Source organism: Passer domesticus, chromosome 1 (assembly GCF_036417665.1).
Source record: "Passer domesticus isolate bPasDom1 chromosome 1, bPasDom1.hap1, whole genome shotgun sequence".
In the NCBI taxonomy this organism is placed as follows: domain Eukaryota; kingdom Metazoa; phylum Chordata; class Aves; order Passeriformes; family Passeridae; genus Passer; species Passer domesticus.
The window spans coordinates 147,391,900-147,415,810 of record NC_087474.1 but is presented as its reverse complement, the minus strand read 5'-3'; the positions used below and the strand labels follow the sequence as shown (position 1 = coordinate 147,415,810).

The following is a 23,911-nucleotide window of genomic DNA, read 5'->3' as shown; positions in this document are numbered from 1 at the left end:
TGTTTGTCAGGGAAAAATGATTACTTCAGTTAATCCAAAGTAATGAAAACATGTTGTCCTTGCTCCTAAGAGAAAGTTATTTATATATGAACAAAGTTGTTCTGCACTTGCAAATTTATGATTGCCTGACAGAAACACTTGACCAAAGCTGAAAACAAAAATAGGCTTCTTGCCTCAGTTTCTTCCTAAATGTCACTGCATAATGTGATCTGCTATATGCTAGCAAGAGTGTACATCCCAGTCACAAACTTGCTTTTTAAAGTACCATCTGGAATGCATGTGTCTGAGCAGAGCCCGAGGAGAAATTCAGCAAAGTACGGAGTGCCGCATACAAATCAGTGCTGGTGGCAGCTCTTGAGGGAAAAAATGGGGACAGGAAGATCAGTTACACTGTCTGTCTCAGGCCAGGGCATTCAGAGCACTTTCCAAGCTGAGTTAAAAAAAAACAAACAAAAAAACAAAAAAACCCCCAAACAAACAAACAAAAAAACCAAAAACAAACAAACCCCCCCCCCAAAAAAAAAAAAACAAAAACAAACCAAAAACTACAAGCAATATTGGTACTGGAGAATTTTTAATTTTTTTTAAAGAATTGACCTTCATGAGAACCTAAGTGAAAAAGGTTGAAAAATATTTGACTTAATCACAAACATTTGAAAGAGCCATGTGGTAATATAATGTATTACTAATAATGAAGAAAATTTATTTATGGTGTTTTAAAATTGATAGGTCAGTGGATGGAACTCATTGGACAGGAGTTCTAACACACACTGTATTTTGAAATTCCTTATTTACTGTACTGTAGTTGTTTTAATTCTTAGCAGAATATCTGAAAATTATGCTTAAGTTTAAATACCAATTTGTTCATGAAGTGGATTTATCTCCACAGTACAAATGAAACATTTTAGTATCAGGCAATTAACCTTGATGTTAGACCATGCAAATGAATTGTCTTGATTTTTAATTTTGATGGAAGGAAGCATTCCTTTTAGATGAAACAGAAAAATATCAAACAGAATAGACATTGGAAAAAATAAATAATATTAAATTAGACTGGCATTATTTTAAAATACATTCAAGAATAAATTAGAGGACAAGATTACTGGCTGATCTTCACAGTAGTCACATACTGCCATGAGAAACAGATGTGATAACAATTCAAATCCTTTAGATTTAAACTGAGCCAAAATTAGACTATAAACTCTCTGGGATTTGCATACATTTGCTTCTTTGAAGTATGTACACTGAAAGCCTTGTAGTAACAAAGAATGAAAAACTGGAAACTAAAATTTGAAAAAATTGAAAACCGACTACAGAGAGTAATCTGGAAAAGACTGGACCTATACATAAGCTTAATGCTTTTAACTACATGGTAGGTGTCACCAAAAATTTAACTAGAACTAGTTTTGCTCTCAAAAGAGATGTCCTTTATAGAAAGAATTGCTTGCTCAAACGGTAGAGAGCATGAGAAAAACAATAGATATGTTTTTATTATTTTATTTTTTTAAATGGGCAACTATTAAGGAATTAGTACTGACAACTAAGGAATTATTATTATTATTATTATTACTATTATTATTATTGTTTCTTCCCATCATTAATTTCTGCTCAGTCAATGGCAATACGATGTAGGGCTTCTAAACAGGCCACTGGCACACACCAGCCCACAGTAGCTAGAAAGGCAATTTTGACCAATCCTCAGTGTCTGCCGAGCCAGAGGAAGGAGGATTTCACACTAAAATGGACACAAGGGGGGTAAGCCCTGAGCAGGCAGAGCCAGAGCCCAGCTGTCTGCGGGCATTTCACATTTCAGCAGCACGGTGCAGAGCTGCTGTTTCTGGCTCACACCTCTGCACTGTGGCTTCCCTGGAGTCTCTCTGCTGGGAGTGGCTCTTTCCTGTAGCAGCGATGATGCAGCCGGGCTGGTCCACTCTTCTGGTGGACTTTGATGCGATCCAGCCTATCAGCACTGTTAAATTAATGCACTGTTTAATTAATTAAAGTGTCTTATCAGCAGGCCAGTGGTCGACGGCCTGGACACTCCCTGGGTCAATGCTCTAACTCCATATGGAGACACAGGAGCTAGTGACACAGCCAATGTTTTCCTGCAGAAGAAAACCCTTGACATATTACTACACCTGGCAGAAATCCATGTGGGACATGCACAGAATCAATGTTTATTCTGAATACATTATGAACATAAATGAATGCTGAAATCTTCAAAATTAAATCTAAGGAAAGAGAACCAGGAGACTGAACCTGCATGTTCTTACATATTATTTGCTGATGGTATCATCCCTTAAGATATATTATCTGAATGTCACAAATAGCAGTAATGCTCCTTAAGCCCTAAGCAGGAAGATTTTCTTGGTATTCTGACATTATCTTTGTAAACTGATGATCCATTGCACTAGAAGTATAGTTTCAGAGGTTGTTTTAAAGGTTATTTTGAGGTTTTTGAATTTTCTGTCCCTTTGTGCCAAAGGCTGTTTGGTGTTCATCCAGAATGGCATGTACTCATAGCATTACACTTCCTAATGCCTGGGAGAGACCAGAAAAAATCCCTACTTCCCAAAGCAGTCCTTGTTTTCCCTTTCCATTGCTTTTACCTAGGTATTGACTCCTTCTGTTTAGAATCCTGTTGTAGCCATACTCCCCCCTCCATTACATGGCCATCATAAATCAGTAAATTAGGACCAAGAAAGCCTTTCCACGTACAGTCGAAATCAAATCGGTCTAAAGAAAGAAAGAGAGCGGTGCCCGCAGTTGTTCCCCTTGACAACAACCTACCCCACAGCACAAACACCTGCAGGGACCAGGCAGAGCTGCGGGGCCCAGGCTGTGACACGTTCCGCACCGCAGGTCTCAGAGCGCGCCGCGGCCGCAACGGGGCCGGGCCGCCCTCACGGGCCGCCCGCGCCCCGGGGCGGCAGCGCATGCGCACCTGCCCCGCCCCCCGCGGGGCCCGCGCGCCGCTGTCACTCAAGCGGCCGTTCGTCGCTCCCACGGCTCTGCCCCGCCCCCGGTGCCGCGCGCAGGCGCAGTGCCGGGGCCGGGGCCGGTTGAGGGGGGGAATTTGACCGTAAACATCCTGCGGTTTGAACGGCGCGTTCGCGCGCAGGAAGGGCCGCGGCCGCCATCTTGTTTGCTTGAGCGAGCGGCTCGGCTCCGCTCGGCTCTACTTCGGTTCCACTCGGCTCGGTCCGGTTCGGCTTTGGCTCAGCTTCGGTTCGGTTCGGCGCCGCTCGACTCGGCTCGGGCTCGGCCCGGCCCGGCTCGGCTCGGCTCGGCAGGAGCAGCGAGCGGTCCCCGGGCCCGGAGCAGGGTAAGGAGTGGCTCCGGCCGCCGCGGTCGCTGCCGGCGCCCGAAGGGGCCCGGCGGGGCCCAGCTGCAGCCCCGCTCTCGGGGCGCATCCGTCATGCTCGGAGCCGGCTCTTCGGCTGCACCCTGCCGGCGGGGAGGGCCCGCCTGGTGCCCCGCGACACCTGGGCAAGGGCCGGGCCGCCCCGGGACCCTGCGCGGGGCCGGGTGTCCGGGGAGATCTGCGGCGGGGCCGGGCGCGGCCTGGCGGCGGCGCTGGCAGCGCCCTGCGGAGCGGGGCCCGGGCCGGAGCGGGAGCCGGGCTGGAGCCGGGGCCGTGCCGGAGCGGGGCCCGGGCCGGAGCGGGGTCCGTGCCGGAGCGGGGTTCGGGCCAGGCCGGAGCGGGGTCCGGGTCGGAGCGGGGTTCGGGCCGGAGCGGGGTTCGGGGTCCGGGCCGAGCGGCCCCGCCGGGCCCTGCCCCAGAGCCGGGACACTCCGAGGGGCCGCGGGGCCCGCGCGGTGTCACAGATCCCCGCTGCCCCGGGCTGAGCGGACAGGGACGGAGCAGAGTTCCGTTTGTCACTGTTCTGGGTTTAAGTGCAGTTTTCCTGCTGCCATGGATGGGACAGGGTGCTGAGTGTTCTCAGAGCCTCTCTAGTGGCGGTGAGCTGCCTTTGGAGCTGTGGCTGTTTAGCTGCAAATAAACGGGCCCTTTAAAGATGCCGGCCTTTTGAAGAACCAAGGTCCTGCTCTTGCGGACACTGTTAGAAATCTTGGTATCGTTTTTGGTATCTGATCCTGATTAGAAACACTTCTGTTAAATATAAAATAGGGCGTTGTTTTTATCAATAACAAAGGAAACTTGGGGTCACTGTGACCCCATTGAAAATGCCTTTTATTTAAATTCAGACACATAAAGAAACTACTGTAAATTTGGAGAAGTTACCATTTAGACCCCCATTGTGCAAATGTGGGCGATAAGCATGCTTTCCTTAATCTCCTACTCAATAAAACTCATTATCAAAACCGGGGGACATCAAAGCATTATTGGGGCCAGGCTTCTGTTTTATTTTATGAAGGTTCTTCTGTCAATATTAGACATTCTACAAAATTTGGGAAAGCAAAGCCCACTCATCTAAAGTTTTAACTAGAGAGGAAGTAGGTGTGATAGGGGTAATAAAAGGAGGAGCAAAAACCTAGTGAGATCTACAATAAACTTAAATTACCACACAAATTAATCATGTCTTGCTTATACCGTGGGATTTCCCGCAGAATTTGCTTTAGTTACCACATCAGTTTAACTTCTTAAAGGTAAAACGTTAAAAAGGTTTTTTATGTTTAGGCTCTTTGAACTGTGCAGAGAAGTAACTGCAAAAGATGGAGTAATATAAGGAATGTTCAGCTTACATACCTTTAAAAGAGTGTGTTAGTACATGGTTTCTGCAAGTTTATTAGTTTGAATTGGGTCTGGAATTGCACAAAATAGATTGGGATAATGGAGACAGGGCCTTAAATTAAAAAGATTTCTACTGGTTGATCATTCTGAGTGTAGGGCAAGGGCAGGATAGCTGCTGAGGGTTAGGTGGGAATGTGGAATTGAGGGAGGAGGACAGCAGTGTTCAGAGGGTTCAGTCATGTCCAGCTCTGTACGGTTCCTGTGAGCGATCTGTCTTTTGAATTGGTAACCTTAGTGGGGCACTGGTTCTATCTGATTGTGTAGGTGTGTAGTGTATGGTAACTGGAGAACGGTGAGTGCAGTTCCTCTAACAGAGTGGTATGGTTTGAGTAATTAATAGACCTGGTAGTGCAACCTCAGCCATGGAATTTCTGACAAATTGTTGATGCAAAGAACAAGACCTAGAGACAAAGGGAAAATGTTGTATGTATTTTCCAAAGGTATGTAAAATTGAAAATAGTTCAGTTTCATCTTTTTCAATAATTGATTTTTTAGACATAAGAAATTAAGGTGACTTGACACTGAGCTTTACTACTATAGCTGCAGGTGACACAAACAAATACATTAAAATTCAGATAAATGTGGATTATCCAGACAATTATAAAAGTGGTTGAAGGAAGGAGATCAGATAAGGTAGTGGTGAAAAGAGACCTGGAGCTGGAGGGGATGTTAGTGGAGTTTATGATGAATTTTTTTTAGTGGCACCAGGTGTTCAGTGTGGTACCAAAACCTGCCAGGGAGGCAGCGTTAGTGAGTGCCCACACATGGGAAGTTTAGTGATGTAAGAAGGATTGGAGAGTGAAGGGTTAGGAGTTAAAGCTGAAAAATTCCAAGAACAGTTGCTGGGTCAGGGTAGTTCTTCTGAACTTCTGAAGTCTGGTAGGGCCAGCTCAGACTGATGCAGGTGCACAGGGAGATCTCAGCCTTCCCCAGATCACCCAGGGCTGCCTGGGCTTAGCAAAGCAGAAACCGCTTAGGAGGAAATTGTGCAGGTGGGGAGAAATCAGAGAAGATAAATTGAAGGATAGCATAAGGACAAATTAATTAAAATGACTGGCTGATTTCTTAAACTGTAGTGTGGAATTTGTCTGCTCATCAGTGTGTGACTGTGGTTTTGGACTAGCTTTACAAGGAACAAAAGTAGGTGACAGTAAAAAAAAAAAGACTGAACTTTAGTTGTGGACTGGTGTGTGTGTGTACATAACCTAACCTAGGGAGAGCAGCTGATGAGGGCGTTTAATGAGCTAGAGTGAACCACAATCAAATAAAAATGTGCTGAATGTTCTGCCTGTTGTCAGCTTAGTTCATGAAGCACCTTTCTGCATGCCTTGAAGAATGGGACTAACTATGCCAGTGTGCTCTTCAGAGGTTAGATAGTTAGCTGTTCTAATCAGAAGAAGGATTTTAAGATGAAATATGTGTGAGTTGAAGGTTAAGATGAAGCTCACAGTTACACCGTCTACCAAATTTTCTTACTGCTACTTTGGAAGGAGCAATTACCAGAGTCTCAGATGAGGGTGAAACAGGCACATTCTGGATCAGACCCTGTGTGTGACCAGTGTTATGTAAGTTCTGCTTTACATTCCACTAACTTTGTGTGCAGAAAAGTACAGTGAAGAGAAGAGCATAGAGGAGATTTTTACGTTTCTATCAGAAGAACAGTATTTTTTAGATTCTGCAGTTGTTGACCAAGTTAGGCAGAGAAAACCTGAGGACAATTGTGGCACATGGAAGCAAATTCAGAATTAATGGCAATAATGTTGCAGGTATTTTAAAATGTTGATTTGGCAGGATCAGGATTTGGTGCTACCTGGCCTTGCGTGAGTACATAGTCTTTTTGCCTTAGAGAAATGCAAGCAAAACAGAAAAATGCCAAAGTTCTCAGAACAAGTTTTATGGTCCTGTTTCATATCCAGTCAATTCAAAACCTGACAGTTGTATTTTACCTTACGAGCTTTTTAAGAGCCATCAGCTACCCTTTTTCTTTTGTGGATTCTTAGGATTTGCCTTTTCAGCCAATGAGATATTCTATGTGTCTGCCTGAGCACTCTGCCACTTGTAGAAACTCTTGATTCCTTTAACATTTGTCCCAGTCTCAAATTATGCCAGAAAATCTATTTCTCCCTTTATGCCACAGCATCAACATACTGTGCTATGAATTAAAGATCAGACAAAAAGCCTGAAATGCAGAAAAGAGAGTATCTGAAAAGAAAGAAAGTGGGAGCAGCCTTTGGGGCTGGCTTTGAAGAGCTGAGGTGCTAAACAGCTGGACTGTAAAGGTGGGCTTTGTACAGTTGCTGTAACCCAGTTATTGCCATGCAGAGCATCTGCTGGAATTTGGAAGTGTCAGGGACTCATGTGACAAGAAATTGTTGCTTTAGGTAATAGAATCCTTATTTGTTAATAGCAGTTCAGAGTGAAACACACTTTTAAAACCATCTGTAGTCTGATTGTCACTGTTTCCCTTTATGTATTTCCGTATGGCAAGGGTTCAGTGATGGATGAAGAGAAACAGATCTAAAGTGATAGATAAATTGATTTTGTCCAAGTTGTCCAAATAGTGAGTTTCACATTTAACAGGGGAACTTAAGTATGTTTTCAGTTAACTGTATGTTTGAAGTTTTGTGAAACTCGTGTTATCTGTTTTAATAATTGTGCCAAACTCCACTAATCAAAGTACATTATTTTGCGACTGTTGTTGAATGCTTTTAATGGATTTATACAGGTGGTTTTGTTTACTCTATGTTTGTGTTTTCCCCTATTCCTCATGTTCAGGAGTAATTACAGGCTTACTGTTGCATGGTTTTGGTAGCAACTCAAGATATCAAAATGCTGTGCTGCAAAGTTACGTCTCTGCAGATACAGAAATACTGAGGCCTTCAAAAATGTGCAAGGATTGTATTGTCTGTCTTAAGACAGTGTGATGATTTTCAAAATATCCTGGGGGGGAAAAAAAGGTAGAATACCTTCCTTTAGATAAGGTCTAAAGGATCTTATCTAAAGGTCCTTTAGATAGTGTTTATCCAAAATTTATTTCATTATGCTTCCTGGAAAAGCTTGCTCATGCCCATCTTTGTGTAGTGCTGTCCTTAGCCCTCGCACAATCTCAACAAGTAAAAATGGCATTTTAACTTGTTTGTCAGTTTGCAGCTTTATTATGACTAAAAGCTATTAACTTCACTCCTAAGAGTAGTTTTAATTCTGTATACTGAGTTAATTTGAGTTTAAGCTGAATGTGGCCTTTATTTCCTTTAAATCCTCTTCACTGTTTTGGTCATGGATGAAATTGGTGGCCAATCTGTCATTAAGAGAGTAGCTTGATAATCAGATCTGTTATACAATTCTCAAAATGGAAATAAAAAGTTCCTGGACTTGACTTTGAGATTTAAAGTTATTATTCAGATGTCTAGAGGTTGGCTTTATTTCCACTGAATCAGTAGTGTCAGAGCTTCTCTTGCCCCTGTACTTCAATTCCTAGCAATTCCTCTTGCCCCTACTTCAATTCAGTTGTGACTTGCTGTGCTTCCTCTGGCAGTTTTTCTGTGGGTGTAGAGGAGGTTAAAACTAAAATGCACTTGTTGTGCCTTTTCTGTTCTTTTCTTTTGATTCATTTTCCTGGGAAATGGAAACTACTGGAAAAACTTTGTATGAGATTCTCATACTTTTTTAAAGCAAACTTTTCTTTTCCTCTACTTGTTCTTATCTTTACCTGATGCGTGGAAGTGGCATGCTTAGATCATAAGACATCATGCTGTTCTGATTCCCCATGGCTTGATGTGGTGGCATCTTATAAATCGTAACAAAGTAATCACTAGATAAATAGATAAGAATGTCTTTTTTTTTTCCTGGTGAAGGAGAAAGAAAATGGAATCTTAAGGAAGTTTGGAATAATGCAGTCAGTTTTCTCACCACTTCTATCAACACTTAATTTAAAAAAATATGAAATGGAGAATGGTCTGTTAAGAAATGGAAAACATGATTGTGCTTCCTCTTTAGGAAGGAAATTATAGTGAAGTCCAAAAAGATTTAGGGCTGTATATTTTATAAAGGTGAATCATTTGCTGGAACAATGTACAATATATACTGGTATAGCAGAGTAGTAGCTACTGAACTAAAAGTAGAAAGAAGTGGAAGTTATAGAACACCACTGTGGAGTGAAAACTGAGATGTGCTTCTTTGCATTGGGAGAGTTTGGTATCATTACCCTAAAGGTAAAAAGATTCAAGATTGTTTTCTTGAGGTATGGTAAGCATTTCTTAGTTATGTATGTGGCTGTTAGTGGGTGTTATTTCTGCTTTGTAATTCTTCTGTAATAAATATATATATGCTATTACATGGATACAATTTGTAAGTATTGGCTCCTTAAACATATTAAACAAATAGTCTGACCTCAGTGGTTAAAAATCAAACATGCATTTCTTCTGAGTATAAGGGGGGTATTTACAAGGATGTTCCCATAAAATAAAAGATGTAGAAAGAAATACTTGCCTTTCTCTTTACAGGTTTGCACTTTGTTTTAGACATCTGGGACCATGTTCTATGCCCACTTTGTCCTGAGCAAACGTGGGCCGCTGGCCAAAATCTGGCTGGCGGCCCACTGGGATAAGAAGCTGACCAAAGCCCATGTTTTTGAATGTAATCTGGAGAGCAGCGTGGAGAGCATCATTTCCCCAAAGGTATCTGTTTTACACTCATCTCATGTGACCTTGTAGTGAAAGGAACTTGAGTGTACAGGTGGAAATTACTAATTGGGTCACCAAAGCAAATAGAGTTCTTAATGTTGCTGTTTCAAAGGGTGGAAAGGTCTGTTTGGATGTGAAATACTCTGTTGTGAAATGAGAGGAAATTTTAAGTAGCTTGATGTTTTTACATGTTTTTCTTCCCCTCTACTACTCATGCCAATGAAATTGTTCATCTGAGAACTGATGGCGCAGTTGTGACTTTTGTCACTTAACAGATGTCAATGTCTTATAAAAAAAGCAACTGCTTGAAAACAAAAGCAAACTTACTTACATATTTTATTTTGGTTGATACAAATGTTAACAGTTTTTATAGTGCTACTCTAGATTTTAGAAGAACTGCTAAGTGTAAGCAAAAAGTGCATTGTACAATTACAGAGATGCTTACTCTTCTACAATAGTGATTTCTTTTATTGTCACTTTGGAAGGATTTAGGAAGAAGGTAATGTTCATAGGCTCACTAATGAGCTGGAGCATTCTGTCAGAGAAAGGCACTTTATATATTTAACTTTGTGTAACAGTTCATTAGCTGAGATTTTCAATATATGTTGGAGGAAATAAAAATCTTTAATTCTTAGGTTGATGTTAAATCCTGTATGGCTTACTCTTTCTGTGAGATAATTATTCCATGTACCATTCAACAAAAATTTCATGCTCTTTCAGCCTAAAATGCTTAAAGAAGAGTCCTTCTGTGAATTACTTTTTTCAGTTTTATGTTCCCACAGTAGATAGTTCATTACATAGTAAAGCAGTGAGATTGAAGAGGAAAGGAACTTAAAATTTTTGGTTTACTGTGGCAGTGCTTGTTTATGGGCACTCCACATCTTGCGCTGTTTCTCACTCCAGGACAAAGTATGGCTTTTAACCAGCTTTTAACCCAGCTTTACTTAATCAAATCACTACTTATGGCTGCCCAACTTTTTGTATTTTTCACTTTTTCCACAACTGAAGTAACAAAGGTGGTAGAAAAGAAAATGTGGTAAAAATAGGCTTTGCCACTTATTTTTTAACTAGACAGAGCAGTGTTTGGGAATTCCTGGAGGGAGCTGCTATTAATTTAGTGACATTTGCTTGGTCATCCATAAATAATGTAATAGGGTATCATCTTGGAACTGTAGACTTTGCATTCTTTGTTTCTTCAGATTTCTGCTGATTTTTATACTTGTTTTGGATATTTGATTTTATTGAGAAGATTCATGTATAGCTGACTGAGGTATCATTAAGGGAATACTGAGGATACATCTGATTCACTGATTGTGCAATGTGTTTTTAGGTGAAGATGGCACTTCGAACCTCAGGACATCTTTTACTAGGCGTTGTTAGAATCTACCACAGGAAAGCAAAATATCTTCTTGCAGACTGTAATGAGGCTTTCATTAAGATTAAGATGGCTTTTCGTCCAGGTATCTGTCTTTATCTAAGTGCTCTCTGAAAAGCTACATTGATTAATGTGTTTATTAAGAAGGCATACAATTCTGCCTTCTTATGTCTGTATAATTACATAAAGGTACAGGTTATAGGAGAAGTAATTATTGCAGCTAGCTGGCTGACTGAGTTGTCTGCTGCAAAACATCTTCTAACTAAATTCTGAACAAAAACTTCTCTTATTGATGCTGATTCAGTAAAATCCCACTTATGATTTTGGCTGTTGCTGGTGTATGATGTTAAATGGAAATACACTGCATGGGTTTTACCTTCTGTCTGAAAAAGGCCAGTGCCCTACTGAATAGAAGCACACAAGGGAACTGGTTTCCATCAAGGGTCAGGATTCTTTTGCTATGAATTACAAAAGAAACATGAAAGTAAGCTGTTTTTTTACCACTTTGGCATTATAGTTTCTGAAAATAATGTGGACTGTAATGTGGGCATCAGAGATAGTTTTCCTTTTGTATGTTTATAACATAGTTTCCCACTCTGTAGTTGCTTACTTAATATTTTCCATTAAAATGGGGTGCCATATTAATACCTGAAATTACTTTTTTGTCCAGCAGTCAATTAATTATTTGGTTTTAATTCTTTCCTGTCTTTATAGATAGTTTTCTTAATTTTGGCCTGGGGAACTTTTTCTCAGCTGAAGTGTAGCTGTGGTAGTGATGCTGCTGGATGCTCACAGCTGCTAAATCATATTTCTACCTTTTTAAGTTAGTGAGTGCAATAGATTTAAAAGCTGAACTTGAGGGAGAATTTTTGTTTTTTAAAGAGGCAACTCTTGAAAGCCAGTGCAGCAGTTACTTGAGAAAAGTGAAAGTATGTAATGCCTTTATCTTAATTTCCTCATCTACAAGTTGTGATTCGGGCACTGAATTCAGGTACTGAATTTTATGTAGCCTTCAGTGGCAATTTGTTGACTGTTGCTAATTTTTTGTTTATTACCGTGTTTAACTTCCCTGGGTTATAATAAGAGCATATTTTTAATATCACAAGGCAGTCTATTTTCCCTCTCTTAACAGAGTGCATGTCAAAGATGAAGCACTATAAAATCAAGATTTACAAAAAGTGGCATGCTGGCCTGACAGAAGCTGAGGCACTGGTCTTTATTTTCAGTTTATCAGCTTTGTTCCTTAGGCATTGAGCCTTTCTGTTCTGAGAATCATTTACATGTTTCATTTTAAGCAGCAGACAAGTAAAAATATTGAACAGCCCTGAAAGGATGGACTAGATGTCTTCATTCCTAGTCAAGTTCCGTGATGAGTAAGCTACAGACTCGTGCTTGTTCCTGGTCTCTGTGGACAGTGCTTCTTTGATTATTCATTGCAGAGGGGAGCACAGTGAGCAGAGTGTTTCTGAAGTATCTATACCTCAGAATTGCCTGTGTTGTATGTGTGGGTCAGAAGGCAGAGCATAGAGCTCAAATCTTCTGCAAGTTACAGAAGGAATTGAACCTGCATTTCCCATGCACTTTCAAGTGCCCTGACCTTTTTAAGACTTTGAATAAAACAAAGGGACCAACTGCTGGCACTGGTTTTGTGATGCCCAATCTGATATTCATGCTCTGAGAATGCCTGCTGAATAAGAGTAAGCATCTCTGGAGGATAAGAAAAGGTATGTGTGTGGTTTTGGTAATACAGCTCTTTTATGTGCAGAAGCCTGTGAGTTAGTGAGCCCCAAGTGCAATCAGTTCTGTTCCAGGACTTCTGGAGCTGATGGAACTGAATAAAGGACCAGTAGCAAAGCAGTCACGCTGTGCTGCCACTGCAATGTAGAACCCTGCAGCTCATACCATGTGTCATGATAAAATTATTGTGTAGCATAGTGTACACAAACATATTTTATACAGACAGTGCAAGGGATTGAGGATATTTGTTTTGAATTTAGTTTAAATTTCACTTACTACCATTATCTAAGGTTTCTTTGTAGGTATCTCAGCATCAGTTCAGTTCAACAAATTTAAAGACATTAGGCCCATGCAGAGAGAAATTGCTAATGGCATGGTGAAAAATGCTGTCCTTGTAAGGAATGGGAACTCATGTCTGGGTGTTCTTCCTTGTAGGAGTTGTTGATTTGCCTGAGGAAAACAGAGAGGCTGCTTATAATGCTATTACCTTACCTGAGGAGTTTCACGATTTTGACCAACCACTCCCTGATCTAGAGTAAGCTTGGGTTTTTTTCCTTTTCCATGACAATGAGAATTGGTTTTAGTTGAGGAGGACCTGGTTTTAAACAGCTAACTCATTGCTGAATGTAAAAAAATAGTCTGTAGGTAACTTCTATTCTTAGGTCGTTTTTATATATTGATAAGGAAGCGTGCAGTCATTTTCGTGTTGATTTTAAGTTCATAGTAGCATTGACTTTAACTGAAGTTAAAGCTGTCCTTACAGGAGCTTTTCAAAAACTCAGCTACCTATTATAACTTCGTTTTTCTTCTATGTAGGCACCCTACCTCACATATGTCCTTAAGATGGACAACATTAGTTTTATGGGGATGTTGTTGACCTTTTAAAGTGGCACTTTTAATTCTCAAAACTTCTTAATACTTATGGTTACTTTTACATAGAACAAGTGTACAACCTTAATAGTTCTTAATCTTTAAAAAATGGATGGTTTTTATTATTTCATTTTTTTTAAAATTTGAGTTATTCATAACGGAGTTTTTAGAATCCAGCTTACTCTGTGTTCAATTTAGTTTAAATTTAAAATAGAGTATATACTAATTTGAAACTGCAAAAAATTTCTTTATGGTGTATTAAGGTGTATTTTTTTAAGAATACACCTTAATACACCACAAAGGGTGTTAAGTTGGTAGTGATGCAAAGTACAGCATTTGATAAACTATATTAATAACTTTTTAAGTTGAAGGGGTGGAAGATTTTTCTTAATTGTTAATTTGGCCTTTGAAATTAGTAATCCCAACATGACAAGGAGTAAGAGATATTACTGATACATTTCCCAGGAGCTAATGCAATTTGGATGATAGATTTGAACCACTAATGGTCCCACTGTTTTAAGTAATAGTTTCTATGCAGTGTTCACCTTTATTTTTTTCAATAATTGACTTGAATGTAAAATTGTTTTTTGCTGAATAATGTCATGTTTATTTCAGCAGGCTTTTATCTGTTCTTTGGTTTTTAATGAGATTTTAATAATTGCTTTCTGTTTGTTTAAGTGATATTGATGTGGCTCAGCAGTTCAGTTTGAACCAGAGTAGAGTGGAAGAAATTACAATGAGAGAAGAAGTAGGCAACATCAGTATCCTCCAGGATAATGACTTTGGTAAAGATCTCATGTGTTATTATGTGTTACTAGCTAATTTCAGTTATTGTAAGATATGGTTTTGCAATTACTATGAAATGCCCAGTGAGCTCTAAACAAATTAGATCAAACATGCTGTGGTTTTGTGTGTTTAATTTTTAGTTTGTTGATATCAGTTTTTCCAGAAAGTCTGTCCTGTAATGTTCAGCAAACTTCTAGCTGCCTAAAATAAGCAGAAAGAAAAGCTGAAGAATATTCAGTCAAGTTAATCATTGAAGCATTGTGGTAATTAAAATTTTCAAAATGTGATGTGAATATGAAGTAAACTGTTGCTTTAATCATAAGCATGCTCTCAGTCAGAAACCATTGGGACATTTCTGAAGCTGAATCCATCACTGGTGACAAGTTTGCTATTTTGGTATCTTTTCAAGAACAGTATTCCAACATCTGAATCAAAATCTAAAGACAGTTTTATTTGAATGTCTGGTTCCTAACCTACAGTATTGTAAACCATAATTCAGTAATAGTTTTGAAAGAATAATCTAACAATGTTGTTGTCTGGGTATTGGTTTGTTCCCTGTAATTAAAGCACAATGTCTTTGAATTCCATTGAATCCTATGGTTTCTGTGCAGATAAAGTTTAGTAGGATCTTGCTAATATCAATTCAAATAAGTACAATAAAATGCTTTGAAAAGGAGATAGTTATTTTTATAATTGTTTGAACAGTATTTTTTGCTATGGTATTGCTGGGCACAATTCCTTACATCATATGATTAACTCTGCAAATAGGATTAATTGAGTTAAACTTACATATGGGCCTTGTTGATCAGTTAGGTAGGTCTCTTGCATCTTGATTTTTTTTTTTAGCACTTAGAGTAGTGCAATTGTATTCTGGCAGGTGACTTCGGGATGGATGATCGTGAGATGATGAGAGAAGGTAGTGCATTTGAGGATGACATGCTGGTGAGCACTAGTGCTTCCAATCTCCTCCTGGAACCTGAACAGAGCACCAGTCACCTCAATGAGAAATCTAATCACCTGGAATATGAAGACCAATACAAAGATGATAATTTTGGGGAAGGAAATGATGGTGGAATATTGGGTAAGTTTGGTTTGTTTTTCCTCTATCCTGCCTCCTGCCTTAATTAGTTCTTGGGTAGATGAAGGGAAGTTTTTCCTTTGTTGCCAGATTCCTGTCAAATTTATGCCTTGTACAGTATTTATACTCACTCTGTATGTGTGTGTGTGTATATATATATGTATGAATGTGCACTGAGCATATATTCTGGTTTGTGAGTACTACAGCAGTATAGACAACTCACAGCATATTAAGTGTTGGCATATTTAAAAACAAAATTCAAAAAAATTAGATGTGAGATGCAAATATGTGCACATATATTGTAGTAAATGTTACCTGTAAGCTCAGAATTAAAGCTGAAATGCTCCTTGAAAGAGCACTGCTACTTTCTTTTATGTCAGCATTGAAAGTACTTTCTAACTTCTGCTCTGTCTTCATCTGCATTGTAATAAACTTGTCTGTACTTCTTTGTAAATTTGTCTATACTTATTTCATGAGTTTGTGGATACAAAAGTGATTCTTTCATATGGTTTCTTCAGATGACAAACTTCTCAGTAATAACGATGGTGGTATTTTTGATGACCCACCTGCGCTCTCAGAAAGTGGAGTAATGATGCCAGAGCAGCCTCCCCACGATGATATGGATGATGATGATAATGTATCAAGTGAGTATGATCTAGGACCAGACCTAGAATTAATTTGAACTCATGTAGTTGGGATAATTCCTTAAAAGCATACCAAGCTCAAAAGTATGAGGTGTGGGAAGCCACCTGGAGGTGTGGAGGAGGGGATGGGAGGGGTAGCAGAGCCTGTTGTGTTGTGACCTAGTGCAAGGTCTCGTTGTCACTGGCAGTGGGAGGCCCCGACAGCCCTGACTCGGTCGATCCCGTGGAGCCCTTACCAACCATGACTGACCAGACAACGCTTGTTCCCAATGAAGAGGAAGCTTTTGCTCTGGAGCCTATTGACATAACAGGTGAGTGAGCTCTTGGGGAGTACTCTGCAGTTTGTCAGAGACCACCTTAGCTTGATGGAGTGGAAATGAATGTCTAGCACTGCTGCTGACTCTGCTTCTCACTTGGGAGAGAAACCAGGGATCAAGTGCTGAAATCCTTTTATTCTAATAGTAGCCCTCCAGTACCTTCCAGAGAGGTGGCTTACATGGAGGGTGTCAGAGAATACTAGTTTGTAGTTTCTGCAGTCAGTGCCTGTAACAGCATGATACTGCAGCTTTAGATAAACATGCTAGTTAAAATGCACTGAGTTGAAATGGAGCTCAGCATCTCTTTCATTCTAATATGGTATCTGTAGTGCAGCACAGTTTTTGATACGCTGTGTTTGAAGGGCAGGACAGACTGTTTACACTGAGAATCAGTGCTGTTCTAGTGATTTGTAGCTTTAATGAATTGCTGATTTCACGAGGTGCACCTTTGTATTTGAATTTCTACTAAGCAGGGATTTTCCTTATCTTTTTCTTTAATGCAAGAAATGTGCTTATTTTAACTGATTCTATGTTTGGCTCATTATATACTGACGCCTGCTTTATTAAAAAAATTAATATCTGGAAAGAAAGTAGCTTGTCCTCGCTTTTAGACTGAGCTCCAGACCCCGATTCCCTGCTTGGCCTGTGGGAGAGCTCTGGCACTGCCCTCTCGTGGTGGGCTGGCAGCAGGGGACCAGCTTATCTGCTGGTCCAGCAAATACAGCATTTACCAGAGCTTCAGGGTCTGCTGCAGAGTCCCAGGCTGTGAGCACAGTAAAGTTATCCTAGAGCAGGGTCAAAAGTTTATAGTTAAAATAACCAGCCACATTAACTCTACCAAAGCTCAGGTAGGGCTTAGGGGATAAAGTGGGTGTGGTATTTTAAATCTGTGATTAGAGTCATGGAATGGCTGGGATTGGAAGGGATCATGAAGATCTAGTTCCAAATCTCTTGCCATGAGCAGGGATACCTTCTATTAGACCAGGTTGCTCAGAGCTCCATGCAGCCTGGCCTTGAATACTAACAGGGATGGGGCATCCACAGCTCCTCTGAGCAATGTTCCAGTGCCCTGCCACACTCACAGTAAAGAACTTCTTCCCAAAATTTAGTCTGAACGTCCTCTCTGTCAGTTGGCAGCCATCCCCTTTACCCTGTCACTACATGTCTTTGTGAAAAGTCCCCTCCATTTTCCTTGTAGGCTCCCTTCAGGTACTAGAAGGCCACAATTAGGTCACCCCAAAGCTCCCCTTTCTGCAGGCTGAGCAAAACGAAATCTCTCAGCCTTTCTCATAAGAGAGGTGCTCCATTCTCTGTTCAACTTGATTGCCAGTTTTTGCACCAGCCCATCAAGCAAGCCATGGGAGAGAGAGGCGTGTGCAGATGAGGGCATTGAGGCTTAGGTAGATTTAAATTCACAGAAGAATTTGTAGGTTATGGGAGAGCATTCACAGTGTTTGACATTTTATACTGCACATAGCTTTTAATCCTTCTCCCAAAGCTAGTGTTGCCTTAGATTCTTGAGGCAGCTTTATATGTGGGCAGGTAAGACCTATAGAGAACTTGCAGGATTCTTTTACAGCATGGTACCTGTTTGATCTAAGCTTCATTGCTTGTTAAAAATCTCGACAGTCAAGGAAACCAAAGCAAAGAGGAAGAGAAAGCTGATTGTGGACAGTGTGAAAGAACTGGACAGCAAGACTATTCGAGCCCAATTAAGTGACTACTCTGATATTGTTACTACTTTGGATTTGGCACCTCCCACTAAGAAATTGATGATGTGGAAAGAAACTGGTGGAGTTGAAAAGCTTTTCTCTCTGCCTGCACAGCCTTTGTGGAATAACAGACTACTGAAGGTAATGTTTTTGTGCAAGGTAATTTTTAAATTGACTGTATTCAGGATTATGCTTCATGGATAGCAAACATCAGCATATAAATGGTGATATAGTGATGGCAATGTTCATAATTGGAAGAAAAAACAGAACAACTAAGGTAAATATTTTAAATGTTGTTGTTACCAGTTACAAAGATAAATAATTGTTTAGAAGTTAGTACTGTTGGAGAGGAGCTTAAAAACTGAGATAGAAAGATAGACCATAATTACTTAATCCAAAATTAAATAAAAGGATACTGAGAACTGCAACAGTGAATAATGTAATGTTTCCTTTGTAGCTCTTTACTCGCTGTCTCACACCTCTGGTACCAGAAGACCTGAGAAAGAGGAGGAAAGGTGGAGAAGCTGACAATCTTGATGAGTTCCTTAAAGACTTCGAAAACCCAGAGGTTCCCAGAGAGGAGCAGCAGCAGCAACAGCAGCAACGAGATGTCATTGGTTTGTGTCTTGTCAAAGATGCTCTGCTTTCCCTCGGAGCATATTTTTCTCTTTTATCTGTGCTTTGTATTAAGTCATCAAAGATTATGTGTGAAACAATGAGCTTTGTAATGGTTGTTTAGCTTGATGTGATGCAACCTCTGATACAGAATAACTTTTTTTTCCTAGAAATAGGGGATGCTTAGGGATTGCTTGAATCAGTGGATTAAAGTGCAGGCTATTGAGAGTGCTCAATTCTAAAATAATAGCAGTTTGGATTTTGGTACAGTTTCTGATAACATTCTTAAGTATCTAAAAGAAGATTTGTTGTGGAATACAGATGAACCTATTCTGGAAGAGCCAAGCCGTTTGCAAGAGTCGATGATGGAGGGCAGCAGAACCAACCTGGATGAATCAGTTATGCCACCCCCACCAGCTCAGACCGGCGTTAAACGCAAACTGCAGCAAGTAGAACCAGAGCCAGTGTTACCTGTGAGTAGGCTTTTCCTGTTTTTTTATGGGGAATGAGAGGTGGGCAGTGTCTTTCAGTAGGAAATGACACAGATTTGAGGCCCTAGCTTTCTATGGTCCTTTGATATTCACTGTAGTAGTATCAGAACATTTGTCCCTGGGTATCATTCTGGTGTCTTTGTTAGGTGAAAACTTACTGAAACATTTAAAATGCTGATAGGATACAGAAATTATACTATTTCCTCCAGTAAAAGTCTTCGAGGAATCTAGGCTTACCAAGTCCTGCTTGACAAATGTATATGAACAGCTTCCCTGAAACAAGGATTGTGTTATCTCCATAAACATCTGTTAAGACAGCCCTAGTGTTCCAGGCTTAAGGCTTCAAAGAAAAACTTTGATTATGTGGAGAGATTTCCTAGTTGAGTTGTGAATAGACTTGGACACTTGCTGTGTTGCAGTGTGAAAGGAAACTGCTTGTGAAGGGGAGAGGAAGGAGATAGACAAAATGAAAGGTGTATTTTTCTGAATGTTTGTGTGGTGAGAACAGTCCTGAATTATGCTGTGTCTCATGTTTGTGCGTGTTTTAACCTCACTTTTCACATTCCTTGGCTAACAGGTTGTTCCCTGTTAATGTAACATCTAACAGTCCCATTCATCTTAGTAAGCAGGGTGGCAGCTGCTGCTCCTCTTGCCCTTTCACCCCTTTCATGGGGTGAAATCGGCATTGACTGTGCCAAGTCAGTGTAATTGGGGGTGTCGGTGTGTTGGGAATCCTGTGATCATCTTAGAGGCCAGGTCAGGCCTCTAGCAACAGCCTGTAGTGATACCTGCTGTGTGAATATATTAGAAGTTGTTTAGCCTTTTTAGGGTATGTGTAGAAACAGTTTCAAGTGTCAAGATGACTTTACTGGCAAGCACTTAATTGTTTATAGATTCAGGGGGAGAGTACGATACATTAATTTTATTAAAACTGTCTACATAAATATTATTAAATTTATTTTCTGTATTTTCCCCTTGACATAAATATTTTCTGAGAATATACTTCAGCTCCAAAGTAATTAATATGTTTTCAGAAACTTTGCAGGTACCAGTGTTTAAATTCCTTAATGTTTGTATTGATGAGAATAGCATTTTGATATTTTGAATATGGCTAGTTCCAGTGAGTTGAAGTGTGTTCATGTAGCATTGCGTCTGGTGATATGGGATTTTAAATTTGCATGTGCCAATCCAAAGAGTGAGAACAGTAGTTTGGATGGTGGCATAAGTGAAGTTACTGGAAAGCCTTTTTACTTTACAGTGGTGTCATAATTTCTGGTTTGAGTAGAATCTGAAGGATTGAAAATACACATATGGATAGCAAAACAAATTGGTTTTTGGTTTTCAAAAATGAAAAATTCTGACAAATGGCTAAGATTATATACTTGGATTTTATTAAACTGGTCTGTAGCACCATCATTCTATTGTAAAAGAACTGAAAAAATGATACTGTTTGTTTAACTGTATTGTGTGCTCTTAAAGCATCCACCATCACAACAGCTGGAAATACCACCTGTAGAAATGCCTCCAGAGGAGCCCCAAAACATCTGCCAGCTAATACCAGAGCTAGAACTTCTGCCAGAAAAAGAGAAGGAGAAGGAAAAGGAGAAAGAGGAAGAGGAGGAGGAGGAGGTAAGAACTCTGTGTAGAATCAGTTTTTGTGTATCCCAGAAGTGGATGAATGTTTGACTGTGGATTCAGTAAAAGGCATAAGAAACAACTCTTTTGTTCGTCCTTATAAATAGTCCTTGGAAATTTAATTCTTAAATTATTTAATGACCATTTAATAACATTTTTATTATTTAATTTTATAAATTATATATACACTCTGTTTTGAATTAGTTTCTCCTGTTCTCACCCATGCCTGGATTAAACCACTATAAGTTTATGATTCCCTAGATAAGGGCTTTTGAACCTTAAATGGTGTGGTTCATTTTAAGTAGCTTGTGCTACTTAATGAAAGTAGCTTTTTGCAAGAAAAACAGCCATGTTCTCAAATAGTATTACTTAAATTGTCTCTTAGCTACAATATTGAATATCCCGTGGTAACAAACAGAGCAAACTTGATTATGTTTTTATTTTACACCTGCTTCCAGGAAGAAGACGGCACAGGGGGTGATCAGGATCAAGAAGAAAGGAGATGGAACAAGAGGACTCAACAAATGCTCCATGGCCTTCAGGTACACATGATCATTTGCTTTCTCTTAAAGCAGCTTTGGAGTGTGTCCACTGATGCTTTTGAGCTCAGTTAAAATGTCAAGAAAGAGCTTTCTTTGCAGTCAGTGTTACAGCCTAAAATACCAGTTCTCTTTGAGGGGAAGACTGCATGTGGTTGATTAAATCTATATCAAATAATTGTATTAAAATTAAATCTATACTTTTATAATTGTTACTTGTTGTTTAGAGAACATTTGAAACAAAACTTTTCACCTAAATGTTTTCCAACCTTTAAGTCCACACTTGGCGTACAACTAAGATTCCCAGAAATTTAAATTATAAAATAATTGACTGTATTTTTGGTGAAATCATAGCACCTCTGACTTTGTGTTCTGTCTTTAGGCAAACCCCCATAAGGGTCTAGGGATAACACCATTGTACAGGATGTTTACTTCTTGTCTAGGCTAGTTTGAAAACTTGAAAGCCATGAGAAGCTGAATCTCTTAACAACTGTGGAAATGTGACTTTGGCTGATTTCTAGCATGTGGATTCAGTCTGCACAGACATATGTCTGTAGGATGGATTCTTGCTTGCTGGAACTAAAGAGGCTTTTTCTGATATGATGACTGAAAACCACAGTGTTCACCCTGAGCTGAAGTGCAAACTGTTCCTTTGCTTATTGGTCTCTGTGTTTGTCCTCCACATACTCTTGGACTCCCTTTGCCTTTCAGCCTGGTTTGTAGCTCCTTTGTTCCCTTAAACATTTAGGCAGCTGGTGAGATTTGGCTGTCACTGAATGCCACATCCCAAATGGTCACACACCCCCCTCTTCTCTCGCCCGGCTTTCAGTGCAGAGCCTGATGCCATATGGCATGGATTATCCTTTTGGCCTGTCAGGGTCCTGGCTCTGTCCCCTCCCAACTCCTTGTGCACCTCCAGCCTATTTGATGCAAAACAGCACCATGTGAGCTGTTGTGAAGAAAATTAACTCTGACCCAAACCAAATCAGCACAACTAAAAAAAGCTTAAAAATAATTTCTAAGGTATACAGATGTTGAGTTGGTAGTGTTATGTCATGTTTTCCTCTCTGAATATTTTATCACTGTTTCTGAAGAGAGCTTTAGAATTCTCTTTGCCCATAACTAGCTTTTTACAGTTTTTTCTTCCATGTACCCAAAAGAGCATCACATTGCATGGCTGAAACATTAAAACTGCAATGAAATTTGGAGTTTAGGTCTGATAAATACAAAATAATTTGGTTTGGCCAGCCAAATACCTTTTAATGTAGTTGAAATTCATTCCAGGGCAGACAGTTCTGCTTTAAATCAAACACTTCAGTTGTTATCCTGGCCAGCAAAAAGATGTATTTATTTTTTAATATATTCTTTATAATATTTGAGAAAATCTAAGTGACTTTGGACACTTAGTTTGAGACAGAGGAGTTTTAGAAATAAACAGGCTTTCACCTTGGGAAAATTACGCGTCTTTCAACGTTAGCTCTTGAAATTTTAGTTTATTATTTTTGGAATTACATTTATTTTGAGAAATACAACTTGATTTTTCTTTATTTTATTCCTATTAAGAAAAAATTGTCCTGTAGTCAAAAAAGACTGGTTAGCTATTGCTGCAGAAACAAAATCTTGTGCTGTACAACAGTGTTTCTGGAATACATTCAGTAGATTCAAGAATGATTTTTCACACATCCCTGGGAGGCCTACTAGGTTTCATTTAGCTAAGATCCATGAAGAAATTTTCATGTACATGTTGTAATGTTTCCATTCTTCTGAATCCCTTAGTGTCCTGGGGTTGACAACAAACAGAATCTTGCCAAGAGGCATTGTTGTTTCTGTGTAGTTCTCTATTTAACTTGTGGTATCAATGTTGTGTTTTTCAGAGAGCTCTTGCTAAGACTGGAGCAGAATCTATCAGTTTGCTTGAGCTGTGCAGAAATACGAATAGAAAACAAGCAGCTGCAAAGTTCTACAGTTTCCTGGTACTGAAAAAGCAGCAAGCTATAGAGCTGACACAGGAGGAGCCCTACAGTGACATCATTGCCACCCCTGGTCCCAGGTTTCACATTATCTGAATGGTTCCCTAGAGCAGAGCCAGTGCTCACCAGCGCGTGCGTGTATTGCCCCGTCCGTAGGGCCCACAAGACCATTGCAGAAAATTTAGATTTTGTCTGTATAAAGTCCTTGGTTTTCTCTTGGGGTTATTTTGGGGTTTGTATTTTAACTTTACCACTCAAAATTTTAGTGAAACTGCTGGCTGGTTTGGGTGACTTGAGTTCCAGCTGCAGAAACCAGACATCTCAAGCACCCAGATGAAGATTGTTTTAGCAGCTCAGAGCAGATGTGTGCAATATTGGTGCATGTGATGTTGAGTATCAATGACATGTCTTACAATAATTTGACTAGTTGATTCAGTATAGATATTTTTAACCTATACAAGTAAATCTGAATGGCCAACCTTTTGTCTGATTAAAAACTTTGCCAAACTCATCTGAAATGTTCGGTCTGCTTCTCATAGTAGTAGTTTTTCCTCCCCTTCTCTGGATCTTTGTGCATACCGTGGGTCTCTTAAAGCTGCCAATATGAAAGGTAGTGCCTGATATGTCAGCTTGCTGTGTCACTGCATTTTTGCAGTCAGATTTTTGTAGCCCTTGATGCTAAGGGGAAACGAGTGTCTGTGGAA

At 39.9% G+C, this 23,911-nt stretch overlaps 1 protein-coding gene across 1 annotated transcript; it reads left to right on the top strand.

Moving 5' to 3' along the window:
- The first annotated feature begins 3,100 nt into the window (after positions 1–3,100).
- RAD21 (RAD21 cohesin complex component) lies at positions 3,101–23,716 on the top strand. The gene is made up of 14 exons (XM_064395241.1): positions 3,101–3,325; positions 9,259–9,432; positions 10,769–10,898; positions 12,986–13,085; positions 14,099–14,205; positions 15,084–15,287; positions 15,803–15,928; positions 16,117–16,239; positions 17,875–18,098; positions 18,415–18,574; positions 18,894–19,045; positions 20,543–20,692; positions 21,157–21,240; positions 23,112–23,716. Exons 2-14 carry the CDS (start codon positions 9,289–9,291, stop codon positions 23,301–23,303), a joined length of 1,896 nt encoding a protein of 631 aa, XP_064251311.1. The 5' UTR covers positions 3,101–3,325; positions 9,259–9,288; the 3' UTR covers positions 23,304–23,716.
- The last annotated feature ends 195 nt before the right edge of the window (positions 23,717–23,911 follow it).

Bases quoted from the DNA above. Each gene is read 5' to 3' on its own strand.
- RAD21 (XM_064395241.1), top strand. From the start codon at position 9,289: ATGTTCTATGCCCACTTTGTCCTGAGCAAACGTGGGCCGCTGGCCAAA. The intron at 15,929-16,116 runs GTGAGTATGATC...TGTCACTGGCAG, and splicing joins TGATGATGATAATGTATCAA to TGGGAGGCCCCGACAGCCCT. The intron at 18,575-18,893 runs GTTTGTGTCTTG...TGTGGAATACAG, and splicing joins GCAGCAACGAGATGTCATTG to ATGAACCTATTCTGGAAGAG.